Genomic DNA, 25,252 nt, shown 5'->3' on the forward strand with positions numbered 1-25,252 from the left:
AGCAGTGCAGAGGTGAAAGGCAGAGCTCCAGCTCTCATAGAGCTTAGATGAATGAAGGCAAGATTAGAGTTCTCTGACGAGTCCTGTGATCCAGGTCATCTCAGGGCATTGTGGAGCACGGAGGGGGCAAGTGCTCTTACAGAGCCCAGCCTACATCCTGAGTTAGCCAGGACTCAGTTCTTGTGTTTTTATTCACTTATTCTGAAATCTTTTCTGAGTACCTACTACAAGCCAGGCATGCTCTAGACATTGGAGACTGATAAAGCAGTACACAGAGCTAAGGGGAATCCTTGTCTTTGTGGATCATATGTTCTAGTGATGGGAGACAAGAAACAAGATGAATACATACAAGTGCATAATTTATTACTTGGTGATTAGTGCTAAGCAGGAAAATACAGCAGAGCAGGGATAAGAGGGGTGTGTGATCACATGTGGGATGAGGTGATGGCATTTAGCCAGGGCTGCTAGGAAGTCCTCACTTAGAAGGTGACATTTGGGTATAGAGCTAGATGAAGTGAGGGAGCAAACCACGTAGTCTCTAGAGCAGAAGTGGTCTACACAGAAGGAACTGGAAATGCAAAGAACTCGGGAGAAGGGGGATGCTTGGCATGTCTGAGAAGCAGTGAGGAAGCCAGGGTAGTTGGAGTGGGACATACAAGGGAGAAGTTAATAGGAGATGAGGCCCAAAGGTGAATGGAGCTAGGTTGTGTAGGAGCTTATAAGTGGTCATCTGGCCTTTAACTTTTATTCTGAGTGAATTGGTAAGGCATGGAATGGATTTGAACACTCAGAGGAGCAACAGGATCTGAGGCTGGTTTGGACAAGATGGCTGGGGCTGCTTGGTTGAGAGTGTTCTGAGCAGGGGCGTGGATGGAGGCAAGGTTGCTGGAAGACCAATCCCTTGGCAGTTAGGGAGGTCGAGGCGAGTGGTGATTATGCCTTGGGGCAGGGTAGGATCAGGGCAGGTGGTGCAGAGCAGTCAGACCCTGGATGTATTCTGAAAATGGATGTGTATGACAGTTTGCTGGAGAGCCAGTGTGGAGTGTGAGTGAATGAGAGATGGCAAGGATGACCCTAAAGTCTGGGACTGGAGCAACAGGAAGAATGGAGCTGGCTCTTCCAACAGGGGAAGACAGGAGAGGAGCAGGCTTATGAGGGGGTATGTGGACTCCATTCCGCCCAAGTTATATGTTCAGTTATCAGACACCCAGTGGTGCCTCAGTAAGGAGCTTGATACATGCGCCAGGATCTCAGGAAGAGGTCCATCTGGAGGTAGAAATTTAGGAATCGTCAGCATAGAGGAAGTGTTTACAGCCATTAGGCCGGATGAGATGCCTAAATGAATGTTGATGGAAAAGAGAAGAGGTTGGAATATTTAACACAGATCTTTTTTTCTGTGTCAGTAGTTTTTAAAAGTGGAGTTTTTGGAAATATTAAAACACTAGGTTTAGAAGCAGAAGTAATTAGTTTTTGTTTGTTTGTTTGTTTTTGTAGCAAAAAGAACTTTTGTTAAAGAAAAAGAAAAAGCCAAGACCTTGAGCTCTGGGCTCCTGCAGAGTTTTCAGTCTGGGGAGGGAGGAAGCAGCAGAGGGAGTGGAGGGCCCGTGAGGCAGGAGGGCACCTGCAGGCTCTTGGCAGGCAGGCCTGGGCATCATGGTCAGCACTGGGCCGTGCCACAAGAGGCCGGATGGGTGAGACCTGGGAACTGGCCCTTGACTTAGCAGGGAGAGATGGTCTGCCGAGTTGGGTCAGCCCTTTCATAGAGTGATAGGGCAAAAACAGGACTGGCGTGGGGTTGGGCAGAATGGGGAAAGGGGCGAGGACAGAGCAGCATGGAGTACTCCGGGGAAGCTTTGCTGTGAAGGGAAGAGAGAAAGAGTATAGGGTGAGGAGCAGGGGAAGAGGGAGGGTTTTTTCAGTGCAGAATTCTAGATTTTTATGATTTTCTTCTCCAGGTTTTTTAAAAAAAATTGTGATAAAATTTACATAACATTAAATTTACCTGAACCGTTTTTAAGTGTATAGTCCAGTAGCGTCTGTGTGTGTTGCTATAAAGGAATACCTGAGGCTGGGTAACTTATAAAGAAAAGTTTATTTAGGTGATGATTCTGCAGGCATCACCAGCCTAGCACCAGCATCTGCTTCTGGTGAGGCCTCAGAAGGTTTCCACTGATGAAGGAAGGTGAAGGGGAGCTGTGTGTGCAGAGGGCACATGGAGAGAGAGAGGAAACAAGGAGCGGAGGTGCTGCCAGGCTCTTTTTAACAGCTAGCTCTCACAGGAACTGCTAGAGTAAAACTCGCTCACTCAGGGAGGGCATTAGTCTATTCATGAGGGATCCACCCCCGTGATCCAAACAAATTCCATTACGTCCCACCTCCAACATTGGGGATCACATTTCAGTATGAGATTTGGAGGCAACCAGCATCCAAACTGTAGCAAGTAGTGTTAACCACTGTGTACACATGATTGTGCAGCGGATCTCCAGAATGTTGTCATCTTGCAGAAGTAAAACTCTGCACTCATTAAAGAACTCCCCATTTCCCTCCTCCTCTGACCCCTGGCAACCACCATTCTACTGTCTCTATGAAATGGACTACTTTAGATGCCTCATATAAGTGGAATCATACAGTATTTGTCTTTTTGTGACTGGTTTATTTTACTTAGCCTAATGTCATCCTCAAGGTTCATCCATGTTATAGTTCATCCATGTTATAGTATGTGTCAGAATTTCCTTCCTTTAAAGGCTGGATGATATTCCATTGTATGTGTATACTACATTTTGTTTATCCATTCATATATTGATGGACACTCAGGTTCTTCCACCTCTGCTACTACAAATAATGCTTCTGTGCACATAGATATGCAAATGTCTCTTCAGTCCTTGCTTGCACTTCTTTATGGGTATATACTCAAGTAGAGTTGCTGGGTCATATGTTTAATTTTGGGGGGAACCTCCACAGCAGTCGTACCATTTTACATTCTCACCAACAGTGCACAGGGTTCTAATTTCTCCACATTCTTACCAACAGTTTTCTGCATTTTTGTTTTTGTTTTTTAAATAGTGGCATCCTAATGGGTATGAGAGGTGGTGGTGAAAGGGATTTCAGTCATTCTTAAAACTGTTAAAATGATTGAAATCATGGCAGATTTGTAAGAAGAGAAATGGTAGGTAAAACACGTAGGCTTTGGTCCGCCCCGTGAGTGCTCAGGAGTGTCAGCTATTACTGTGAGGAAGGGGGTGCCCATGCATGAGGCAGAGGGAGCAGAGCAGCTGTGCAGAAGCACAGACAGAGTGTGAGGAGTGGGAGAAGTGTGGGACTGCAAGTAGTGCATTCTGGCTGGAGCACCAGGCAAGGGCAGGAATGAGGTGCAGCCAGTTAGAAAGGCTACTATTAAAAAGTCAAAAATAACAGATGTTGGCAATGCTGCAGAAAAAAGGGAATGCTTGCTTACTGTAAACACGGTGGGAATGTAAATTAGTTCAGCCACTGTGGAAAGGAGAACTTAAAATAGAAGTACCATTCCGTCCAGCAATTCCATTACTGGGCATGGACCCAAAGGAAAATGGATCATTTTACCAAGAAGACACATGCACTCGTATGTTCATCACAGTGCTATTTGCAGTAAGAAAGACATGGAATCCACCTGAGTACCTATCAATGGTGGATTGGGTAAAGAAAATGTGGTACGTCATGGGATACTACACAGCCATAATAAAGAATGAGGTCATGTCTTTTGCATCAACATGGATGCAGCTGGAGGCCATTATTGTAAGAGAATTAACACGGGAACAGAAAACCAAATACTGCATGTTCTCACTTACAAGTGGGAGCTAAGTATTGGGTACACATAGACATAAAAATGGGAACAGTAGACACTGGGGACTACTGGATAGGGAGAGAGAGAGTGGGGCAAGGGCCGACAAACTGTCTCTTGGATACTATGTTCACTACCTGGGTAGGGATCATTCATTCCCCAAACTGCAGGGTCACTCAGTGTACCCATGTAACAAACCTGTACATGTACCCTCTGAATCTAAAGTAAAAGTTGAAATTATTTTTAAAAAACTGGGAAAAAAAAGAAATGAAGTGTGGTGCACAGGGCCTTCTTTGTCATACCGAGGGGCTTATTAGATTTTTATCTTGAAATGACAGGGAGCAGTAAAGAATTCAAATAGAAATGACATAGTCAGTTCTTCCTGTTAGATCATTTGGCAGTAGTGCGATGCATGGGTTCGGGGGTGGGAGGTGAATCTAAAAGCTATTGATGTAATTCAGGAGAGAAATGAGGGTCTGGGGCAAGATGGCGGTGGGTGTAGAGGGACAAGACTTGGTGTTGAGTTAGCCATAGAGAGAGGGAGCTGTCACAGTGACATCATTTCTGGCTTGGGCTTCATTTTGGATGGTGGGTGCTTTTCAACATGGGGATGCAGGTTTGAGGTAAGGTGAGAAGGAATTATATTTCAGCTTGTACAGGATTTGAGAGTCTTAACAGACATCAGCATGGAGATGCTCAGTGGCTAATTAGATAACAAGTCTGGAGCTCAGGAAAGAGTTCATAAAGCAGTAAATGAGCATTAATTGTGGATGCCACAGCTAGTTACAGTATGTTATAATGTATATAGTTTGTGTGAAGGCTTTATTTTTTTGCCTTTGTGGAACCATTTTGCATGTTATGGGAATGGGAACTTTCTACAGAATATTAAGCGAACACAGAAGGCCATGCTGTGGATATTGAGCTTTAAGAGAAGCAATTTATTGCTTAGCTGAAGGCTGAAATCTGGATTTTTCTCTCTTTTTTGGTGGGGGATGGGGTACATGTTTATTGATTTATTCTTATTTTCTAAGAGAAATTCTTCTTGTTAAAACAGTTACACAGAATCTATGAAATTACACTAATTTTAAACTCGTAAGAATTCATCCCCAGTGTCTGGGTGTAACCATTTAAGCAGTAAAATATTTTAGTCCATTTCATTAAGTAGATAAGAAATTATCGAGTGTTTCATGGCATGAAATAATGCATGAAGTTTGCAGCCAAGGGAGTCCAGGGAGCTACGTGATAAAAGCAGAGAACTAAAAGTTAGAAGACCGTATTTTTGTTTCATCTATCTCTGCCTTGTACTAGCCATGGGATTTGGACAGATCCCCTTTCTGATCCTCTGTTTAGTCAGCCGGAGAATGAAAACATTAACTTCCTGTTTACCTCCCGGACTCACTTATTCATTGAACAGGTGTATGCAGGAGACATCACACAGGTGGAGTTCACGGTCTCATGGATTATAGCAAAGGGTACAGAAAGTGGCTGTGAAAGCAACGTATAAACTGTAAAGCACCACGAGAACTTTAGGGTTATTCTTAACTCTAATGAAGTTTTCTTCCTGGGAGGTTCAGGTTCTCTTTCTCATTTGAGTGGTAAACCAATAGAAAATAAAAATAAAAAGAAGTGGTAGGTATCTCTTTCAGAAAAGTTAAGGTGAGATGTGTCTTACCCACTCAGAGTAGGCAGCTATTTAATATTTGTTGAATGGATAAAGTAATGGTGTTAGGATTTGGAAATTCAGTGTAAGCAGATGATGATTCTTATCTTGCTTGCTAAATTTTCAGAAATGTTACATTTTAAGAAAAGCGGGAGTTATATCTAGCACTCAGAGGAATGTAGAAATGAGCCATGCAGAAAAATTTAACTCAGAATTCAAAATCTTGGTTTATAGAGAGTGCGTGAGTTAGCACTATATACCTAGATTTCAAAATATTAATTGGAAGAATTTAATGCCATTGGAAAGTGTTAGGCACAAATAAGATATCCAATGTTTCTGATTGTGAATGAGATAAAATCCCAAATTTAAAGGCCAACATGATAATTCAGTTATCTTGGGGAATAAAGTGAAAGTTTGGTTCCTGAGATTGTACACTTAAAGCATGAAAAATGAGAACTTAAGTTGCAATTAGTGGGAAGCAACTTGAGCGATAGCTCATATAGCAATAAAGATTCTGTGCTATCTGGGGTATTTTAAAGTTCTACAGCTTTGAGTCAGTTTCAGATTTATAAGAGTATCTCTAATAAACTTCAGAAGTTCTAAAGGCCTTGGACTGTGACACTTTATTTTCATACTCGTTTGCACAAAATCCCACATGTTGACAGGTGAGGATGTGTGAGGGCCGCTTCATCAGCTCCCTAACAGATGGCCTTCTCCATTCATTTTATTCTACAGGCAAACATGCTGAAGACATATTTGGTGAGTTGTTTAATGAGGCTAACAACTTCTACATCAGAGCAAATTCTCTTCAAGACAGAATTGATCGCCTCGCTGTCAAAGTCACCCAGCTGGATTCAACAGTGGAAGAGGGTAGGTAATTGCTTGAAAGCAGTGAGCTAGAAGTGATGTTGACAAGATGGTAGTAATTAATTGCAGTGTAATTACTGCTTTTTCCTTGGGGTGGTATGCTGATGTTTCATCATGTCTTTTCCTAGAAGAATAGTGAGGGGGAAAAACCTACAACTTTGGGGTAATTCACAATGAAAAGATTCATATCTGGTCTACTTCATACTGTATACTCTTTTTTAAGAAAATTACCAATATAGTATTTGTTTTAAAGGCTTCTTTGAATACAGTCAGTATTAGAAGCCTCAATTTAGGTTACTGATAGTTATTTTTAAAATAGTTTCTTACCTAAAAATTACAGAGCCACTCTAGGGATATGGTCCACCCGAGACAGTCTTATACATACCTTGTGTGACACAAGCACCTGGTGCTCTTAGGATTGATGCCTGTAAAATCCTGGTGATTCTGCTGATTTAAAATTTTCATTAACCTTCTCAGAAATAGCATTTACTGAAGGCCTTTAGGCTGCAGGCTTTAACATAATGTTAATATTGACAAACATTGTATAGTTAAATGATAGTCATTTGATGATACACCCTGAAATTGTCAGTCTCAACAAAATTGAAGCTATCAACAATCCCTTTTTTAAAATTTTACTTTCAGTATCTTGAATGAAAGACTGAGATTGAGCTGGAGAAAATATGCTAAAAAAGTACAAAATATACTACTTCATATTTATTTTGAGAAAAATATTTAGGTTAAAATTTAGTTTTACCTTTAAATAATGGCAGTTAACAGTTTCTCTTGTTGCTTTGTAAAGATCCTAGTGTCTGATTTTTGCGCTGTATCTATAGAGTAGTATTGGTAAAAATAATACTTTTTTTTTTTTAAAGTAGTTATTTGTAGGAGTCATCCCTCATCATTTAAAAAATATATGTTACCTCATATTCAGGTCTTTTTCAAAGGTCAAAATTTGATTAGTGAATTACAAATATAACAAAAATGTAGAACATTGATTTTAATATCCATTATAGAAGCATTGTTACTCACTTTTCCAGCAATAAGTATTACTTGGTCTGTTCAGGTAAGGAAATCTTAACATCTTAAACCAATCATTCACGTTTTAAATTAGTATCACAATTGATTTTTAATAGCTATTCATATTTCTTCAACTTTTTGTTGGCTGTTGCCATTAGAATGCTTATGATAACCTTACCCTGGAAAAGATTAATCTGTAGATTAAATTTTATGAGATTTTGTAGTACATGTCATATCTTTAAAATCCTTTTCCAAACAAGATTTTACTTCATTACTTTTCTTGGTCATGGATGTTACAGTAGAAGAAATACTTGACTGAAAGTTAGGAAGTCTGTATTCTGTTTTGGTCTTGCCACTTTTTCGCTGGAGTTTTTGGAATCTTAACATTTCTGAAGCCCAGCTTCAGTGGTTGAATAGGTGGGTTAATAGCCTAGTCTGTCCACCTCAAAAAGTTTGATGAAAGTCAGATGAGTTAATAAATGAAATGTAAAGTGCTGTAGAAGCACGAGAAAGAACTTTACCCAGCCCCGGTTTTCTGAATCCTTAGTGTAATTTTGTATCATCGATTAAGCTACTTAATTTTTGGGACTAGATGCATGTTGAAAAGCCTTGCCATCTTTCCTTAATGTTTGTTGCAGAAAACCTTAATGTGTTATTTCCATTTGTGTAATTTTTGCAGAAGTATTTCCCACATGCATTATATTTAAACTAATGTTGTTTGAACGGTATTTTCCTTAGGGTATTGAAATCTGTGCATGTACATGCCTGTTACATTCATAGCTATATTCCTATGTGATTTCTGAGAAGTGCTATTTAAATAAAGAATGTTACTCTAATATTAGGTTCAGTGAAATAATTAGATTACTACAAAAAAAAGAGATCATGATTTGACCTCATTTCATAGTGATAGCTATTATCTGTGAAAGGGAAGGAATACACATGCTATTAAGCATGGTTTTAAATGGACAATAAAAATATTATTTGGTTGTTCTAGGAGGTGCTTTTGATTGTGAGTCAAGTGGTACTTATTTCTAAACAGTTAAAAATATTTCTGTATAACTCAACTGGGGGTTTTTCTCTAAATAGTTTCACTACAGGATATCAACATGAAAAAAGCTTTCAAAAGTTCCACAGTCCAAGACCAGCAGGTGGTTTCAAAGAACAGCATTCCTAATCCTGTTGCTGATATTTACAACCAGAGTGATAAGCCACCGCCTCTGAACATCCTGACACCATACAGGTATGGCTTCATGCGCACCAGAACCTTTCCTAGAGATGAGGGGAGAGCTGGGCAGAGCTGGGAGCAAGCTGATGCGTTGTGTGGGAATGTCCTTGATGGCTCATCTCCGTTAAAATTCAGAATTACTTCAAACTTTGAAAATAATAATTGCATTATATACAATGAAACTACTCATTGGTACATAATTATTAAAGTTATAGTATTTCAGCATAGTGATACGTTTAACAGTAGAAACGTGAGCTCTGATTTTAGCTTTTAGATGTAGCTACCTTAAGTAGAAGTGAGTACGTTGCCTGACAGTCTTGTGTGTGGTTATGTTTTTAGATTCGATGTCAATATGAAAGGAACTACAGAATTCATTTATAATGCAGCAAAATACGGGTCTCAGCACTGCAGAGACATTTGCTATTTAATTCAGAAAGAAACGTGTTCTGTAGTGTTAGGGTTTTGAAGAGTGAAAATATAGTCAACAGATTAACCTTCTGTTACTGGAAAATGGTAGGACACGTTGTCAGGACCAGACTTCCAAGAAAAACAATGGAAAATAAATAGCACAAAAAAATAATATGAAGAGACTAACTAAAATGCTCTTTCTAAACACCCCTCCTGCCTTCTCCCAGCTCAGCACTTTCTTCCCATACTTGCTTGTCGCCTCCTGTCCCATATCCCTCTTTCAAACACTGTCTCTCTGTCCCTTGTGGTATGCCCTGTCCTCTCCCCACCTCTGTGGCCTCCTGTGGAGCTCATCCTTTGGCCTCTGACAAGCACAGACTGTGGTGGCCAGTGATCCTCACAGCCCCGGGCTAACTCTCTGGTGATTCTCCTGTGAGGGCCTTCCAGGAGCCTGTGAGTTCTCCACTTCCATTTACGGTCCTCTCAGCAGTCCTGCCCTTAGGGGCCCTTTGGCCCATCTCAGGGAGTACATACAATTTTTCTTGGTCCGAATTCCTGTCCTTTCTCACTGTCCACAGGGAGATGTTTGGAGCCACCCTTGTTGCAGCTGTGCTAGGAAAGTGCAGTTCAAAGTACATCACTTTCTTTCTGCACAGACAAGGAGATGCTCTCGGAAAAACAGGCCACATGGAAACTGGTGGCAGAGGAGAAAGATGCCATGCCTTGTTATGGAAAAAGTAGACATTTCTGGGGGTTTTAGCACGCTTATTTAAAAAGATTAAGGATATGTGTGACTATAACATTATAATCCTAATGTTTTAATTTATGGCTTTGCATTTGTTCAGTAGGCATTTTCCTGGGGCAGTTTCATTTTTGCTTAGCACTGAAGCCTCAAACACAATATAACATGTAGGGTTGCTCTTGAAAACTTTCTACCTGCTGTTACTAAGAAACCTCACTGGAAATTCTGTTCTAAAGGAAAAAAAATCAGATAACCCAATGAACCACTTACATTGATTAATCTAGATCATGATAAAATATTTGTAGTGATTCACAGTTTTTAATTGCATAAAAACTGATTTGACTTTCACGTGTGTGTGTGTGTGTGTGTGTATATTCAGTCTTATGGAAAATAAAGCATATCTTTGACTTTTTTTTCTTTTTTGAGATGGGGTCTCGCTCTGTCACCCAGGTTGGAGTGCAGTGTCGCGATCTCAGCTCACTGCAACCTCCACCTCCCAGCTTCAAGCGATTCTCCTGCCTCAGCCTCCCAAGTAGCTGGGATTACAGGCATGTGCCACCAAGCCTGGCTAATTTTTGTATTTTTAGTAGAAATGGGGTTTCACTATGTTGGTCAGGCTGATCTCAAACTACTGACCTCAGGTGATCCACCCACCTAGGCCTCCCAAAGTGCTGGGATCACAGGCATAAGCCACTGCGCCCAGCCTAAGTGACCGAAAAATTAAGTATTAGAAGCTATAGGAAACAGCAGATGCTGGAGAGGATGTGGAGAAATAGGAACACTTTTACACTGTTGGCGGGAGTGTGAATTAGTTCAACCATTGTGGAAGACAGTGTGGTGATTCCTCAGGGATCTAGAACTAGAAATACCATTTGACCCAGCAATCCCATTACTGAGTATATAACCAAAGTATTATAAAGCATTCTGTTATAAAGACACATGCACACGTATGTTTATTGCAGTACTATTCATAATAGCAAAGACTTGGAACCAACCCAAATGCCCATCAACGTTAGACTGGATAAAGAAAATGTGGCACATATACACCATGGAATACTATGCAACCATAAAAGAGAATGAGGTCATGTCCTTTGCAGGGACATGGATAAAACTGGAAACCATCATTCTCAGCAAACTAACACAGGAACAGAAAAACGCCACATGTTCTCACTTATAAGTGGGAGTTGAACAGTGAGAACATACGGGCACAGGACGGGGAACATCACACACTGGACCTGTTGCGGGGTGGGGGCAAGGGGGAGGGATAGCATTAGGAGAAATACCTAATGTAGATGATGGGTTGATGGGTGCAGCAAACCACCATGGCACATGTATACCTGTGTAACAAACCTGCATTTTCTACACATGTATCCCAGAACTTAAAGTATAATAATAAAAAAGAACATATCTGTTTATATTCTTGTCAAGGTTAACATTTGCTTACTTAAGTGAGTTCCTGCCTTCATTAAGGTACTGTCCACATTTTTAGATAAAGAAATGTACATCTTATACGTCTTAAATTTTGCAGCTTTTTCTAGACCTCTACCTATATTCAAGGCCTTGGTATCTTAGGGAAACAAATTATCTTTCTCACAATAATGTTATTAATGTAATATCTATCATGCAGGTTGCCTATCAATTAGGAAACTAGGAAAAGAAAGGAAGGACATTAGTAGTCAAAGGTTAAGGTGTAGTGTGAGTTGCACTGGCTTTTCAGTGATTTTCAGACATAGCGACCAGAATAGCCCCATAGGCACCCAGGCCTTGGTATTTGATGGTAAGACACTTAACAGGAGATGGCATAGCAGGGGCTTTAATGACAGACCTTTGCTTTCTTCTGAACAATTAGCCTTCTTTGACTGGGCATCAACTCTCCTATGCTCATTTAACTGATTTGCTTCCCCTGTGTTCCTGGATAACTCATTGAAATACTGATATGAAATAATATAAAATGTTCTGCCCCCCCCCCCCCATTTGAAGGTAGTCTTCAGAAGCATTACTAGAAGACAGTGTTTACTTTGTATCATGATGGTTTTGATCATGACTGTTGATTTACATGACAGCTTTGGACCTCTGCTAGCCGCATCATTGGTTTTATGATAAATGAACTACTTATATGAAGACTTAAAATATTCTTCAGACTACAGTAATTGCCTGTGACAGTGCTTTAAAATGAAATGGCTACAGGTGAATAAAGTTTCTGTGTAGGTTACTTCCAGTTTGAAAATACATAGTTCTCCCTGTTTTTCCTCACATTTATGCCCCATAAACATTTTGCTTCTTTCCTAATTGAACTTATAGATGTTGGGCAAACTTTATTGAGAAAAAGGGATAGAGTACTTACTAATTTTTAATCCTAATGATGTTGAAGCTGCAGTGTAGAAGTGAATGTGTACTTTCTAAGAATCCATCCATCTCTGTGTATAGTCCCATGTTGGAATAAGCAAAAAATTTCCTGAAGTAATTGAGGTATTATAAATTGCTGAATATGAGACATGTTGTGATTTTTTTTTTTCTGAGCAATTTTCTATACTCAATTCTAAATTTGCAAGAGTACTTTTAACCTACAACAGGTTATTCTACAATAGGTTGCTGTTTTATGTCTTCAAATTTTTTTCAGATAAGGAAACTTAAAGACTTAATTTGTATAGGATAGTTTAAGTGCCCCATGTAGATGTTATAATCCCATGAGTTCAAATCAAGTTAACATTAACCTGCATATAAAAGTCTCTAACAGTCTTTTCTTCCCTGACTTACAATCCATTGATTTGTAGAGATGACAAGAAGGATGGGCTGAAGTTCTATACTGATCCTTCCTATTTCTTTGACCTCTGGAAAGAAAAAATGCTACAGGACACAGAAGACAAAAGGAAAGAGAAAAGGCGTCAAAAGGTAAATAATTTCAGTATGGGAAATGTGCATATCAGTGTTTAAAAGGAGATTCTTGTTTAGAAATAGTAAATTATTTAAGCGGTTGAGATATTGGATATAGTGCTGAAGTTTTCTTAGAGGTTGCATTTCTCACGAAAGATCCTGACAATTCAGTCTAACGCAGTAATACTATTTTTCAATAAATACTGATTTGTTCCCCAGCCCTTGCTTTGCTTTAACAAAAGTAGTTCCTGAACTTAGTTTTGCTACCATGTTTTAGTAACTTCTCTCCTGCTTTCTCAAATTTTTGTAAAGCAGTCAGTATTCCAAATCAGATACAATGATGTGCTTGTGTCTTTTTAACATTTTTAATTGTTGGGTTGCCTTCTAGCTGTAATTAAAATCTTGGTGAGATGTTCACATGAGATTGAGAGGCATACGTGATTTGCACATTCAGGGGATAGGATTTACTGAAAAGGAACTTCCCTTTAAGGGGTAGGGGTAGGAAGAGACTTGCAAGTCTGAAGGTTGGGAAATACCTGCATTGCAAGCGGTCATCAAAGGAGAAGCCCACTCTACTAAGGTAAAGGGATTTGTGTTTTGAAAATTGTTCCTTTTGGACCCAAAAATTAGACTTAGGCCACTGAGAGGAATAATTCTCTAAGGACAAGTATTTTTTAAATATTTTTATACATCAGCTATATTTAAAAATGACCATCCAGTTTGCTTGACAGATAGAGCACTTTAGTTAGGAGAAATGCGCTTAGCATTTTGTGAGCTGATAGCCTTAGGGTTTTGAGGCATTGAGGGTGTTGGCCCAGTAGGAGTGACAGTTTGGCTTGGAGGAGAATCTGAAAATCGAAAACAGCATTTAACTGAGAACAGTTTGCAGACTGTGCTGTTGTAAGACCCCATGACTGGTTCCAGGAAAGGGGGATGCAAAGGACTCAGTCACTCACACAGTCTTCTTGTGCTCATGGCTTTGGGAGATTTAATTGGGATATATCCTGGAAAAGTTGCTAGGTTTTACAGAGCATTCAAGTGAAGAAAAAAGAAAGATACCAATCTTTTGAGTGGAAAAGGAACAAATATTTAAAAAGCATATTTGTCTTAATCCTCATGCTTTTTTATAGTTACAGGGGAAAAATGCTGGGGCTTACCTGCCTTTAAAATGTGCCTAATTTTTTAAAAGGCCTTCTAGGTTTCCTTTCTCAATGATGCTTTTGGCAAAACTGTTTAATTTTTTGTCACTCTTCTTGAAGGGGAAACAATTTTTATGTATGAATATTGTGTCTTTAAAATCACTTGTTATTTCCTGGGCTGTTTTGTCTCATTCTACCTTCCTCAAACACATAAAATTCTGGTAAGAATTTCTTTCATTCACTTATATAATGGCTTGATGTTGAATGCCTTCTAAATGCTGGATAAACAGTGGCAGAAAAAAACAGGATTACCACCCTCATGGAGAGGACAGTATAATGAGGGACACAGGCCTTAAATAATCAGGCAGCCCTCGGAAATGCGGCAAGAGGGAGAGAAGTTTCAAAATGTTCATATAGGTCCGCTTCATATGGAAATAGAAAAGGAGGCAAGATATTCTTTATTTCCCAGGATTTCAGAAACCCAAATCACGTTCAATTTGCAGTTGACAAATCTGAAGGAAAAATTAGTTTAGAAAATGTGAGGATTAAAAACCCCACATTTTTGAACTTTGTTTCCTTTAGTTTGATGCTTTAAGAACATTAAAAACCTAATTACACAAATATGAAGCTTCAAATATGTAATTACACTGTTGGTAAGTGTGGTGAAGGAAAAGTACAGAGCACTCTGAGTGAGATGACCTGTGGCATGACTGTGTACACACAGTGAGAGGTCAAGGGAGACCTCGCCAAGGAGGCGTCATGCAGGCTGGGATCCCCGGGAGGGGAGCAGAAGTTAGCTCAACAATGGGAGGGTGCTGCGGGGAGGCTGGAGAGGTGGGGAGCAGATGAGGTGGCGTGCTTCCGAATTGAGGAGGCTTCTAGGTAGCAGTGCCTAAGTTCATCCTGGGGGAGGAACTGGTTTGGCAGCTTCTAAGGATTTTAATGTAGGCCAGTGTAGCTGGAGCCTGGATTCATCACTGTTCATATTCTTTCATGTTTGGTTCGCACGCGCTTGTGTGTCCTGTGTGCATGTTGATAGGTAGATTTAGAGACTGAACCATGGTGAAGAAAGTTGCAGATATCATAACACTTCATGCCTGAATTTGTCAGCATACATCTTTTAAAAAGTAAGGGGAATAGTTATTCATTATTTTTAATACGATGGTTCTTAATCAGGATGCATATTGGAATCACATTGAAATCTCCCTCCCTCACTTTTTTCCTTTGGTTTTTCAAAGTACACACTCAATACATGCTGGTTGTAAAATGTTCAGTTAGCACTCCCTTCCCTGAGAGTACCTAGCCATGGTTAACAGGTTGGTGTGCATCTTTTAAGACCTTTTAGCAGTCATAAATGTATGCATAAACATTTTACAAAGTATTTGTGTATACATAGTTATACTACGTATAACTTACACTGACATTATTTAAAATGTACTTCATCCTTTTTAATAGTTGTGTAGTATTCTGAAATATAAATGCTTCATAAATTACCCATTACTGTTGCTCTTACAATACTGAAGTGTTTATCCCTGTACTTAGGTGCAGATAATTCTTCAGGATACATTTCTAGAAGTTGAATTGCTTTTATTGAAGAGAATGTGAATTTTAAATTTTGAAAGAGAGAATTATATTGCCCCTAATCTTTAAAAGACTGAAGGACTAGTTTATGTTCTTACCAGGTCGTCTCCAGTCCTGGATATTACTTTCTTTTTGATGAAAGATTGAATCTGTGTTACGTCTTCTCATATGCTTATTAACCATTTCTGTATCTTCTGTGAATTTCATGTTCACATCCTCTGTGGATCTGTGACTAAAGTCTCCTGGATGCCTCTGAAAACGGTCCAGTTTTCTGTCTTCACCACACCCTTGGACCACCTGCCATTCTTTTACCCTGTACCCACTTAGTAGCTTTCTCACTTGCGTCCCTATCTTCCCTCTTTTAATCTGTTTTCCGCAACACAGAAAGATCTCCAATGCCTCCTCAGCATGCCAGCCTTCCCTTCTCGTTCTTTAATGGGTTCCCATTGCTGTTGGGATAAAGGCCTCCAAGGTCTTCCTGCCTTTCAGATCTTGGGCCGTTCACCCCAATGTACCATTTGCCTTCTTTTATTTCTCTGAGTGCAGTGCCATCCTCCTCCCCAGAGTCCTCGCACAGTCTGTCCTCTCCGCTTGGCATGCACCTGACCCATACTCCTCTGCAGAATTGATGCCACTTTAAATACACTTTCAATACCCTCAGTCATTCCAGGATGCCTCCCTGACTTCCAGACTAGACACACACACACACACACACACACACACACACTCTCTCTCTCTCTCTCTCTCTCTCTCTCAAACATAAAAATATATTTGTAAAAATAAATACATTTACTTTTATAATACATTTATTCGTGTCCTCTTATGGAGTGCAGGCTCCATAAGGGCAGATGCCGTGTGTGTGTGTGTTTGCCATTTGTGTTGTCAGTGCCTGGTGCAGTACCTCGGGCGTAGCACTAGAAGTTCATGCTTTTGCTGCCTGGCTGTGGATTTGATCATTTAGCCAGCATGCGTTGCGTGTGTATTCTGTATAAAAACAGTATGTTGAGATACCATAAGACAAGAGGGAAATGTGGGAAATAAAGACACATGATTCTCATCCTTAAAGATCATACAGTTTTATGAAGGAGGCAGGAAAAACTTACAGGCACACATAGAAATAACTTCTCACCTTTCAAGAAGCACCTGTGTAAAAACTAAGTATTTGTTGAATGAAACATTTTCTGGCCAAGTAGGGCTAGAGGAAGAATGACTCGTTTTATGGGCAGGTAAGTTTTTATCTTGCTTAGTTTTGTGTTAAACTATGTACAGGATTCACTTATTCCGTAATCTTTTAGAAATTGGGAACAGAATGTTTTGAATTATTTTCTTTGAAAGATAATTGTATGTTAAGAAGTCAGTCAAAATTGTGTGGTGGCGGGAAATAATTTCTCTGTGTGGTGTTTCCAGGTCGTTCACCTGTATAATACAGATCTGAAAGACCTTGTTTAGGTTTAAAACAAGTTACAAGCCTATTCAAGTGAAAGTTTTTTACTTTAATGAAAACAATGGTAAGCAGCTCCTGCGGCTGTAGCAGGGTAACTTCTTGTTGATTCTGTTTTGTCGGTTCTGTTGGGTAAGAGGAGTACGCTGCTTTAGAGTTTCTGTAACATTAGCGTAATCGAAATGCGAATGTGTCTTGTCTGTTCATCAGGCGTGGGTCTTGTGCATTATAACTGCATTTAACCAGCTGTTTTCCTTTCCCTTCTGTCTTGGCATGCTCTCTTTCCTTTCCTGGACATCAGGAGCAAAAGCGTATAGATGGCACCACCCGTGAGGTGAAAAAGGTTAGAAAAGCCAGGAACAGGCGCCAGGAGTGGAATATGATGGCGTATGACAAAGAGCTTAGACCCGACAACAGGTTGTCTCAGAGTGTGTACCACGGAGCGTCTTCCGAGGGATCCCTGTCCCCAGATACTAGGTGTGTGTGTGTCGCTGCTCCCTCAGCCCCCATGCTTGGGCCACTGGGTACTACCTGGTTTTATTTTCATTTGAAATGCACCAGTAGCTTCGGGGTTTATATGGCCCATGATGCCTTAAGATTTTCCTTAAAACTTAATTATCTGTATTTTGATTTCAAAATAATACTTGAAGACGGTGTTATTTTACATTGGGTTCTTTTGATTTTAGAAAACCTCTCTGACTTAAAATGTGTTGTTGAGTTCACCTAGGTGTAGTGTTTTAACACTGATTCTGAATTTGGGGTAACTGCTTATGACTTAAGTTTTTACTATAATAATCATTTAATCCTTTCTCTTAGCATGGAGTGTTGAATTTCCTTCGTCACTTGGTATCTAAAAATGATTGGTAGGTGGTAAAGTAACTAAGGAGTACCTTCATTGTTCCCTTTAGTAACCCTTTGAAAAAATGAACAAAAGAGAGATTTACTTCTTACTTGAGATAACTTATATATTCTAATTTCAGGAGAAGAATTCTGTTGGCGTTTACTTTAAAATTTATTAGCAATTAAGTAAAAATATTTCTTGCAGGCGTGAAGGATGTGGTCATTAAGTCACACTTGTCACCAAAGGCATTCATTGAACGACAGGAAATGACTAGTCAATTTTAACGTTTGATTCAATTTTTTATTTCTGCTTTTGTAAAGTTGTAGTCTGCCATTTGCATAAACCCTCACTGGCATTTAAAATTTTGAATAGAGAATTCTTACAATATGTGATCAAGAATGTTTCAAAACAGCAGCATCCTGGACTTTGGGTTATATCTGTGTCCTTTTTCTCTTTTTCTACCTTTGTAAAACTCGGTGTTTAGCACAAACTCTTAACATATTACGTGCCTTCAATGTTCCCACCCCAGAAGGTCTGTAAGTCATTGGGAGGACGTGAGGCAAGTTCTGGGTAATTTTTCTGTACAAACTGTTGTTTGTTAAATATTAGAGAATTATTGGACCTTTAGCCGAGTTTTAGCCTCATTTGAATTTTAGTGTGAGTTTATTTCTATAGAAAGTAAGAATTGCAACGTAGTTCTCTGCTCATGGTTCTTTGGATAGGGAGGAATGTATGAACTTAATAGCTCCCATGATATCAATCTGCTTTTTTGTTTTTTCTAAATAATTTAGCTATGATTGTTTACTCATGCAAAACGTATACTTTGTTTTTATCCTATATAGAGTTTTCAAAAACAGATGCAGATGGGAAAATGATGGATTTTTTAAAATCTCTCAGTTGAATGATATTCCTTCTAGCATCTAAGATTATTCCATGTTGGGTATAAAATGGATGGTTATTCAGATATAGTCTGCCTTTGTATTTATGTTGCTTATGTACATCTGCATTTCTCTTAATTTTCAAACAGTAAATCTGGTTGTCAGTTTTATTTCTTCAGAATTCCTTTTGTTGTCTCCTACTGTTTCCCATGGCTTCTCACTATTTGCATACATTATTTACTATCAGAGGAATAGATTATAACTCATCATTGTATTTGGATTATAACCCTTAATTTAGAAATTTTTAATTTTTTTACTACAATGTCAGTTTTTTATTATAAAATAACACATGCTTATTATATCTGGAAGTTACAGGAAGAAATTAAAATGAAATATGATCTGTAGTCTCACCATCCGAAGAAACCGTTGTATGCATTTTAGTGTATTTCTCTTTAGTCTTTTTCTATATATGTGTTTCTTTTTTCTTTTATAAAATTGGAATCATGCCATATTTTCTTCCGACTTTTAAAAATCATATCCCATGTTTTAGGTGTTATTTAGAAACGTGATTTTTAATGGTTGTATCTGCTCATCTGAGTGCATCCCAGATACTGAGGGAAATTTGAATACCAGGTTTCGTGGTGTGTGTATATGCCGTTATATAAGTAATATACTGTAACCCATCTTACATTTTTGCTCTCTCTCTAGATTGTTAGGAATGGCTTGTTCCTGAGCATGAATTTAAGATGAGCGCTGGGAAGTGCTTGCCTGCTGTATGACCAGCTCTCTGTCACTGCCACTCAGGGAGTCGCGCACCTCCATGCCCGATTGTCCTTATTTTTTCTCATCCAGTTTTGGGCCCTGGTGCAGATCTCTGACTCTGCCCACCTGTCTACCCAAAAAACCCTGGGGGATTTATTGGCCTCTTCACACTGAGTCTCTACTGCTGTGCCTGCTTCCTCCTGTGTGGTGTCATCTCTGGCCTTCCTGGCCCTCTTCCTCCCCCTCCCCCCATGTCGGTGTCGTCTCCGGCCTTCCCGGCCCTCCTCCTCCCATGTCGGTGTCATCTCCGGCCCTCCTGGCCCTCTTCCTCCTTCTCCCATGTTGGTGTTGTCTCCGGCCCTCCTGGCCATCCTCCCATCGTCTGCGGCCCTCCCAGTCTTCTTCCTCCCGTGTCAGTGTCGCCTCTGGCCCTCCCAGTCCTCTTTTCTGTAATAGGTGATCACTGATCATCATGCGGCCTTGGGATCTCCACTCCCTCCACCTTGGCCGTGTGTCTGCAGCTGGTTTCTGCCTCCCCACTGGGAGTGGGGCTTATCTCCAGCAGCTGTCTGCTCCTCCTTCCTCCTCCTGCCTGCTGGTACATCCCTTTTCTATGGTCCTTCCCTCTTCAACTGACCAGTCCCCTCTTCCCCCAGCCCCCGTCTTCCTGATGGGCACCCTTCATCAGGGTTCTACCCTGTAGAAATCTCTGGTTTCTACTTCAGATATTTATTGTGTCTTCCTTCACTTCTGCCTCCATCTGCTTAGCCCCTTTTCCTTGCTTGCTTTCTACCCTGTGTTGCAAGGCTCCTTGACAGGGATAGCCCTCCCAGTTATGCCACAGTATTTATGGTTTCCTGCCCTCATCTCATCAGAAGCTGTCCAGATTTGGCTGGAGGACTGTTTCCTTTAAAAGGTTGCACTGTAAGCCAGTGACTCGTAGTCAGGTGCAGAGTCAAGCACACATCATCAGTGTCTCCAAGGGATATAGGTATTTACATTTTTAAAATGTGCTAAATCTAAATACAGGTCAGGTCCTTCCCCCATTAAATATATTTTTAAGTCATTTACTAGCAGCTCACCTAGTTCAAAAGACATAATCAGAAGTGAACCATAATCCAGAATTCATACTGCAGTTAGGGAAGAAAATAATGAGTAGTTAGTAGTTGTTACACTTCACTTAAGGAAGGGAAAGGGAAAAGAAGCTGTCTTTTCTCATTTAGAAGGTTTTTCTCTGCTACACTGTGCCCCAGTTAAGAAACGCTACCGACTGGAATCCGAAGGTGGAAATGCAGCATGCATCTTCCCTGCTCCCTCAGCACCCCCAATGTGTGTTTGCTATTTCCTTCAGAGAGAGAAACACAAGCTGAATCCTAACAGAAACCAGCAAGTAAATGTGAGAAAAGTCAGAACAAGAAAAGAAGAGTGGGAGAGAAGGAAAATGGGCATTGAGTTTATGAGTGACGCAAGGAAACTGGAGCAGGCAGGGAGCACCACAGAGGACAGAGTGCCCAGCGGGTTTGTTGTTTTGCTTTCTTTGGGTTCCCAGACCCAGGCTGCCCCTGCTTCCGCCGCCATGAGAGGATGTGCAGCCCCTCCCGGCCACATGTCCCATAACCTGAGCCAGGCGCGTGTGACTGTCTTACTAACGCCCGCGGCGCTGCCAGGCTGCCACACTGCCACACTTGGGTCCTTCCTCTCCTCCTGAGGGCTTAGCCGGAGTCCCATCGCTGCACCCCATGCCTCGCTCAGCTCTGCTCCACTAATCCAAGATGCCATTCCTGTCGGAGTTTCACACCCAGCGTACGTGCAAAGAAGGCCTTTCCATAGTGCACCACATTGCTTTCTTCCCTTTTCGTTACATACATTTCTTCTGTGTAAGAAAAATATGATTCACTATACTGTATTCTCAATTTCTTTTCCTGTTCTTACTGTTAATATTTATCCAGTTCACCTGCCATTTTATATTTTCTAATTATATGCTGTCAGTTTCATTGCCACCAAAATCTTCTGTCTTATATCCTGTTTCTAAATGTAATGGTTTCTCTCGTAGCCTTCTTTCTTAGAGAAAATGTATGCTGAAATACTGTGAAAAGGAGGCTCTGCTGTTTCCTGCTTGCCGGTCTGTGTGACTTATTCACTTCAAAGCTGTGAATCTGAATCCATGTAACACTGGGGCTTGCTGCTGACTTATAATCATTATGTTGTTGCTTGGAATCTCTCACGGGGCTAGACCTAGTTGATAGTAAAGCAAATTTATGTCTGATTTTTGTGTATTAGCAATGTTATTATTCAAATACATCCATATGCCTGTTAGCCGACAATTTTTAACTTAATTTAAATTTCCCCCACCTCTTGTTTTCATGCCAGGTCACATGCGTCGGATGTTACGGATTACTCTTACCCGGCTACTCCCAACCATTCTCTGCACCCCCAGCCGGTGACCCCTTCCTACGTAGCTGGTGACGTGCCACCACATGGGCCTGCAAGCCAGGCTGCGGAGCATGAATACCGGCCCCCGTCTGCCTCGGCGAGGCACATGGCCCTCAACAGACCTCAGCAGCCGCCGCCCCCGCCTCCGCCTCAGGCCCCAGAGGGGTCCCAGGCCTCTGCACCGATGGCTCCAGCAGACTACGGGTAACTCAGTGTGCCTTGTACCCTAATCCCTACTGGCCTTACATTTGAATCTTGCTATATGTGGTAGGAGAATTTTAACTCTGTTATTTTAGAGGCCAGGATAGAGTCAAGGATGACTGGATGTAGATACTAGCAGCTGTAACATTCTGTGTGAAATAAAGCAGGTGCAGTGTAAGCTCAGACTTACAGCTGAGTCTCAAGCCACACTGTGCATGCATGCGTGTTCCCTCACACGCACTCTGGGTGTTTGAATGACTCTTGAAGCCAAGGCATTGATAAAGGGTATTAAGTGCTGATTTTGTGAACCTGTCCCAAACCCTCAAGTTTCTGGACACATCCTGGGTGGACCGCGGAGAACTGTTATCACAGATGAGAAGAGCACACCATGCAGCTCCTGTGCCTCACTTCTCAGGCTTGACCAAAATCTCCTGTCATGACCTCTGACCACCCAGACATCATTCTGCCCCACGCCCTCCTGTTTCCTGACAAGTAGCATTCAGAGACCTTCATGTTCAGGCCTTTATCAATTTAGGCACCCACCTCTCTTTTTTTGGCTTTACCCTAGTCTTTAAAGACTTCATTCCTCAGAGTTGGTGCCCAGGAAAGTTACTGTGTGTTGGCGTCCACTGCTAACACGTGTCTGCGCACCCCTGTCTGAATGACAGTCCTTCTGCTGGCAGAAGTGCCCTCCCTGGCCAGGCATGCCAAGTCAGGTCCCCAGAGTGGCTTGGGGCTGTGTCAGGCCAAGGGAGGGCCCATGGTCCAGTTAGTTTGGAAGACTCTTGGCTGACTAGAATTCAGCAGATTTCTTGGCTGTGTGACTTTTCGAAGCTTTTGATACATACCTGGGCACTGCAGGCATGGCGCATTTCCACGGGGGTGGGCTAGAGAATGTAGAAAGCTCCCAATCTGGTTGACCTTAGGACCCTTCAAAGACAAGTTTGTGAGCTACGGCCTTGAGATCCCAGTGTGAAGGCTTCACCGCGCTGCCGCCCTGGCCTCTGCAGTCAGGTGCTTGATTCTGCCTTTCTTCGGGGAGTGCCGCACTTTTTGAGTGGTCCTCCTTTTGGTACATTTCAGTAGCAGGTCTTGACTTCTGTCATAATGAATAATGTCAGACTGTGACAATAACTGACCCAAGGTGTGCATGTTCGCATCCTGCCATGATTGAAGTTCAGGTGACAATACGTGTTGTGTCTGGGGATGGCTCTGTTAGGCGTCTAAGAGCTCACAGGACGTGACCGTCTCTTGTTCCCTTGGTGATTGTGTGCCTCGTATCTCTCTCAGGATGCTCCCAGCGCAGATAATTGAGTATTACAACCCATCAGGACCACCTCCTCCGCCACCTCCTCCTGTGATTCCCTCAGCACAAACTGCCTTCGTCAGCCCTCTCCAGATGCCCATGCAGCCCCCGTTCCCCGCATCAGCCGGCTCCACGCACGCGGCTCCTCCTCACCCACCCTCCACTGGGCTCCTGGTCACAGCCCCGCCACCCCCGGGCCCGCCACCTCCCCCGCCAGGCCCTCCTGGCCCCGGGTCTTCTCTTTCGTCCTCCCCAATGCATGGCCCCCCAGTCGCTGAGGCGAAGCGGCAAGAGCCAGCACAGCCACCCGTCAGTGATGCTCGAAGCGACCTGCTCGCTGCTATTCGAATGGGTAAGTGGAGCCCCCAGACACACAGCCTGCCTTCCAGCGAGAAGTTTCCTCGTGTCTCCAGCCAGCTGCAGCCTCCTTGTCTTCAAATGACTCCTCACTGTGTTTTTAAAAATAGCGTTAAAGGGGTCTTACTTGATTGTTTTGTTTTGTTTTGTTTTGTGTTTTTGAATAGTAGATGTGTTTTTGTCCACTGTAAGGTAAACAAATTGTGATAAAGAATTGAGAAATGGCCGAGTACGGTGGGCTCATACCTGTAATCCCAGCACTTTGGGAGGCCGAGGCGGGCGGATTGGTTGAGCTCAGGAGTTTGAGAGCAGCCTGGACAATATGGCAAAAACCTGTGCCTACCAAAAATTCAAAAAAAATTAGCTGGGCATGTTGGCCTGTGCCTATAGTCCCAGCTACTCAGGAGGCTGAGGTGGGAGGGTTGCTTGAGTGTGGGAGGTCAAGGCCTCAGTGAGCTGTGGTCACGTCCCTGCACTCTAGCCTGGGCGACAGAGCGAGACCCATCTCAAAAAAAAAAAAAAAAAAAAAGATTGAAATTAGGAAGTCTTTACTTACCTAGAAACCAGAAACCCAATAACTGAAGTGATCAATTAATTGGATCTCTGCATTCTACTCTAAGGGGAAAAGTATAAATGAAAGAAAATGAGCTCATATTAACGATTTCTTTAAAAAGAAGAGTTTGTTCTGGACTTGTCATATTTGCCTGATGTCCTAAGCCAGTGGTTTTTCAGCATCTATAATATTGAACAGCATAACCCTTTTGTCAGATGAGAGTCCTGCACTGACCCCCTGACCACGAAACACATGGAAACAGAGCATCTCGGGTGGACTAGGGTGGAGAGTCTGCCTTCGCCTGTCTTGGGCTGCCCAGAGGGCCCCTGGCCACCTCTAGTCCACACCATGGATTCTGAGGCAGGTCCCAACCCAGGTTGGTCGAGGGTCACTGACATGTTACGGGAATATCTAAGAGCTTCTCGCCTGTGGGAAGCCTCACAGACTTGGTCACAGTTTAGTCATCTCATCTGGAAGTGACCGAGCAAGGAGCCTGGCTGCAGCCCGCCAGCTCAGCGTCAGGGATGTCCTTCAGAGGAGCTGTGATGCTGCGGCCTCTGCGTTTTTCCTGTGTGCCCAGGAACCAGGCCCGCAGTGGGGCCCATGCACCCCTCTAAAGACACCAGGGTCCTCTGTATACCTGGACATCATTGACACACTTTTATTTTGTTAAGATAAAAAAATTCCTAGAGGTATATTAGCTCATGAATAGCAAATTTGGGGTCATTGTAGGACAGTGTTGGATTTGCCTTGCTTTTTTTTTTTTTTTAACACCTTATAAGCCCTGTCTACCAAGAGTGGATACATAACCTGTATCTAATCTTGAGGAGACATCTGATACGCCCAAATGGAGAGACATTCTGCAGACCAGCTGCCTGTATTCTTCAGAAATGAGAAGCTTGTAAAACACAAAGACTGTGAAGAACTGTGCAGATTAAAGGCCGTTAACAAAACTTGACACCACTGTCACAGATAATTTCCACTGGATTCTGAACCAGGGGATAATCTTTTCCATTTGCAATTAGATTGGGTCTTTTTGCAAAATTTGAATAATATTTGTAGGATAGATAGTAGTATTGTATCCAAACTAATTTTGTGATTTTGATTTTTTGGGCGGGTGAGGGTTGGTAACACATGAACATTTTAGGGG

The 25,252-nt window shown here is 41.7% G+C and overlaps 1 protein-coding gene across 7 annotated transcripts in view; it reads left to right on the forward strand.

Annotated features, from left to right (window-relative positions):
- WASF3 (WASP family member 3) overlaps positions 1-25,252 on the forward strand; it is a 131,643-nt gene that overhangs the window by 102,130 nt on the left and 4,261 nt on the right. For 6 of the 7 annotated variants that reach the window (XM_021929503.2, XM_009191667.4, XM_009191668.4 and 3 more), the window contains 6 exons: positions 6,213-6,347; positions 8,448-8,601; positions 12,511-12,628; positions 17,073-17,248; positions 21,623-21,889; positions 23,177-23,544. In XM_021929503.2, coding sequence (XP_021785195.1) covers positions 6,213-6,347; positions 8,448-8,601; positions 12,511-12,628; positions 17,073-17,248; positions 21,623-21,889; positions 23,177-23,544 — 1,218 coding nt within the window. Of the gene's footprint in view, positions 1-6,212; positions 6,348-8,447; positions 8,602-12,510; positions 12,629-17,072; positions 17,249-20,603; positions 20,771-21,622; positions 21,890-23,176; positions 23,545-25,252 lie in introns of all 7 variants that reach the window. The other variant, XM_021929505.2, reaches the window with a different exon arrangement.

This window comes from Papio anubis, chromosome 15 (genome assembly GCF_008728515.1).
Source record: "Papio anubis isolate 15944 chromosome 15, Panubis1.0, whole genome shotgun sequence".
NCBI lineage: Eukaryota > Metazoa > Chordata > Mammalia > Primates > Cercopithecidae > Papio > Papio anubis.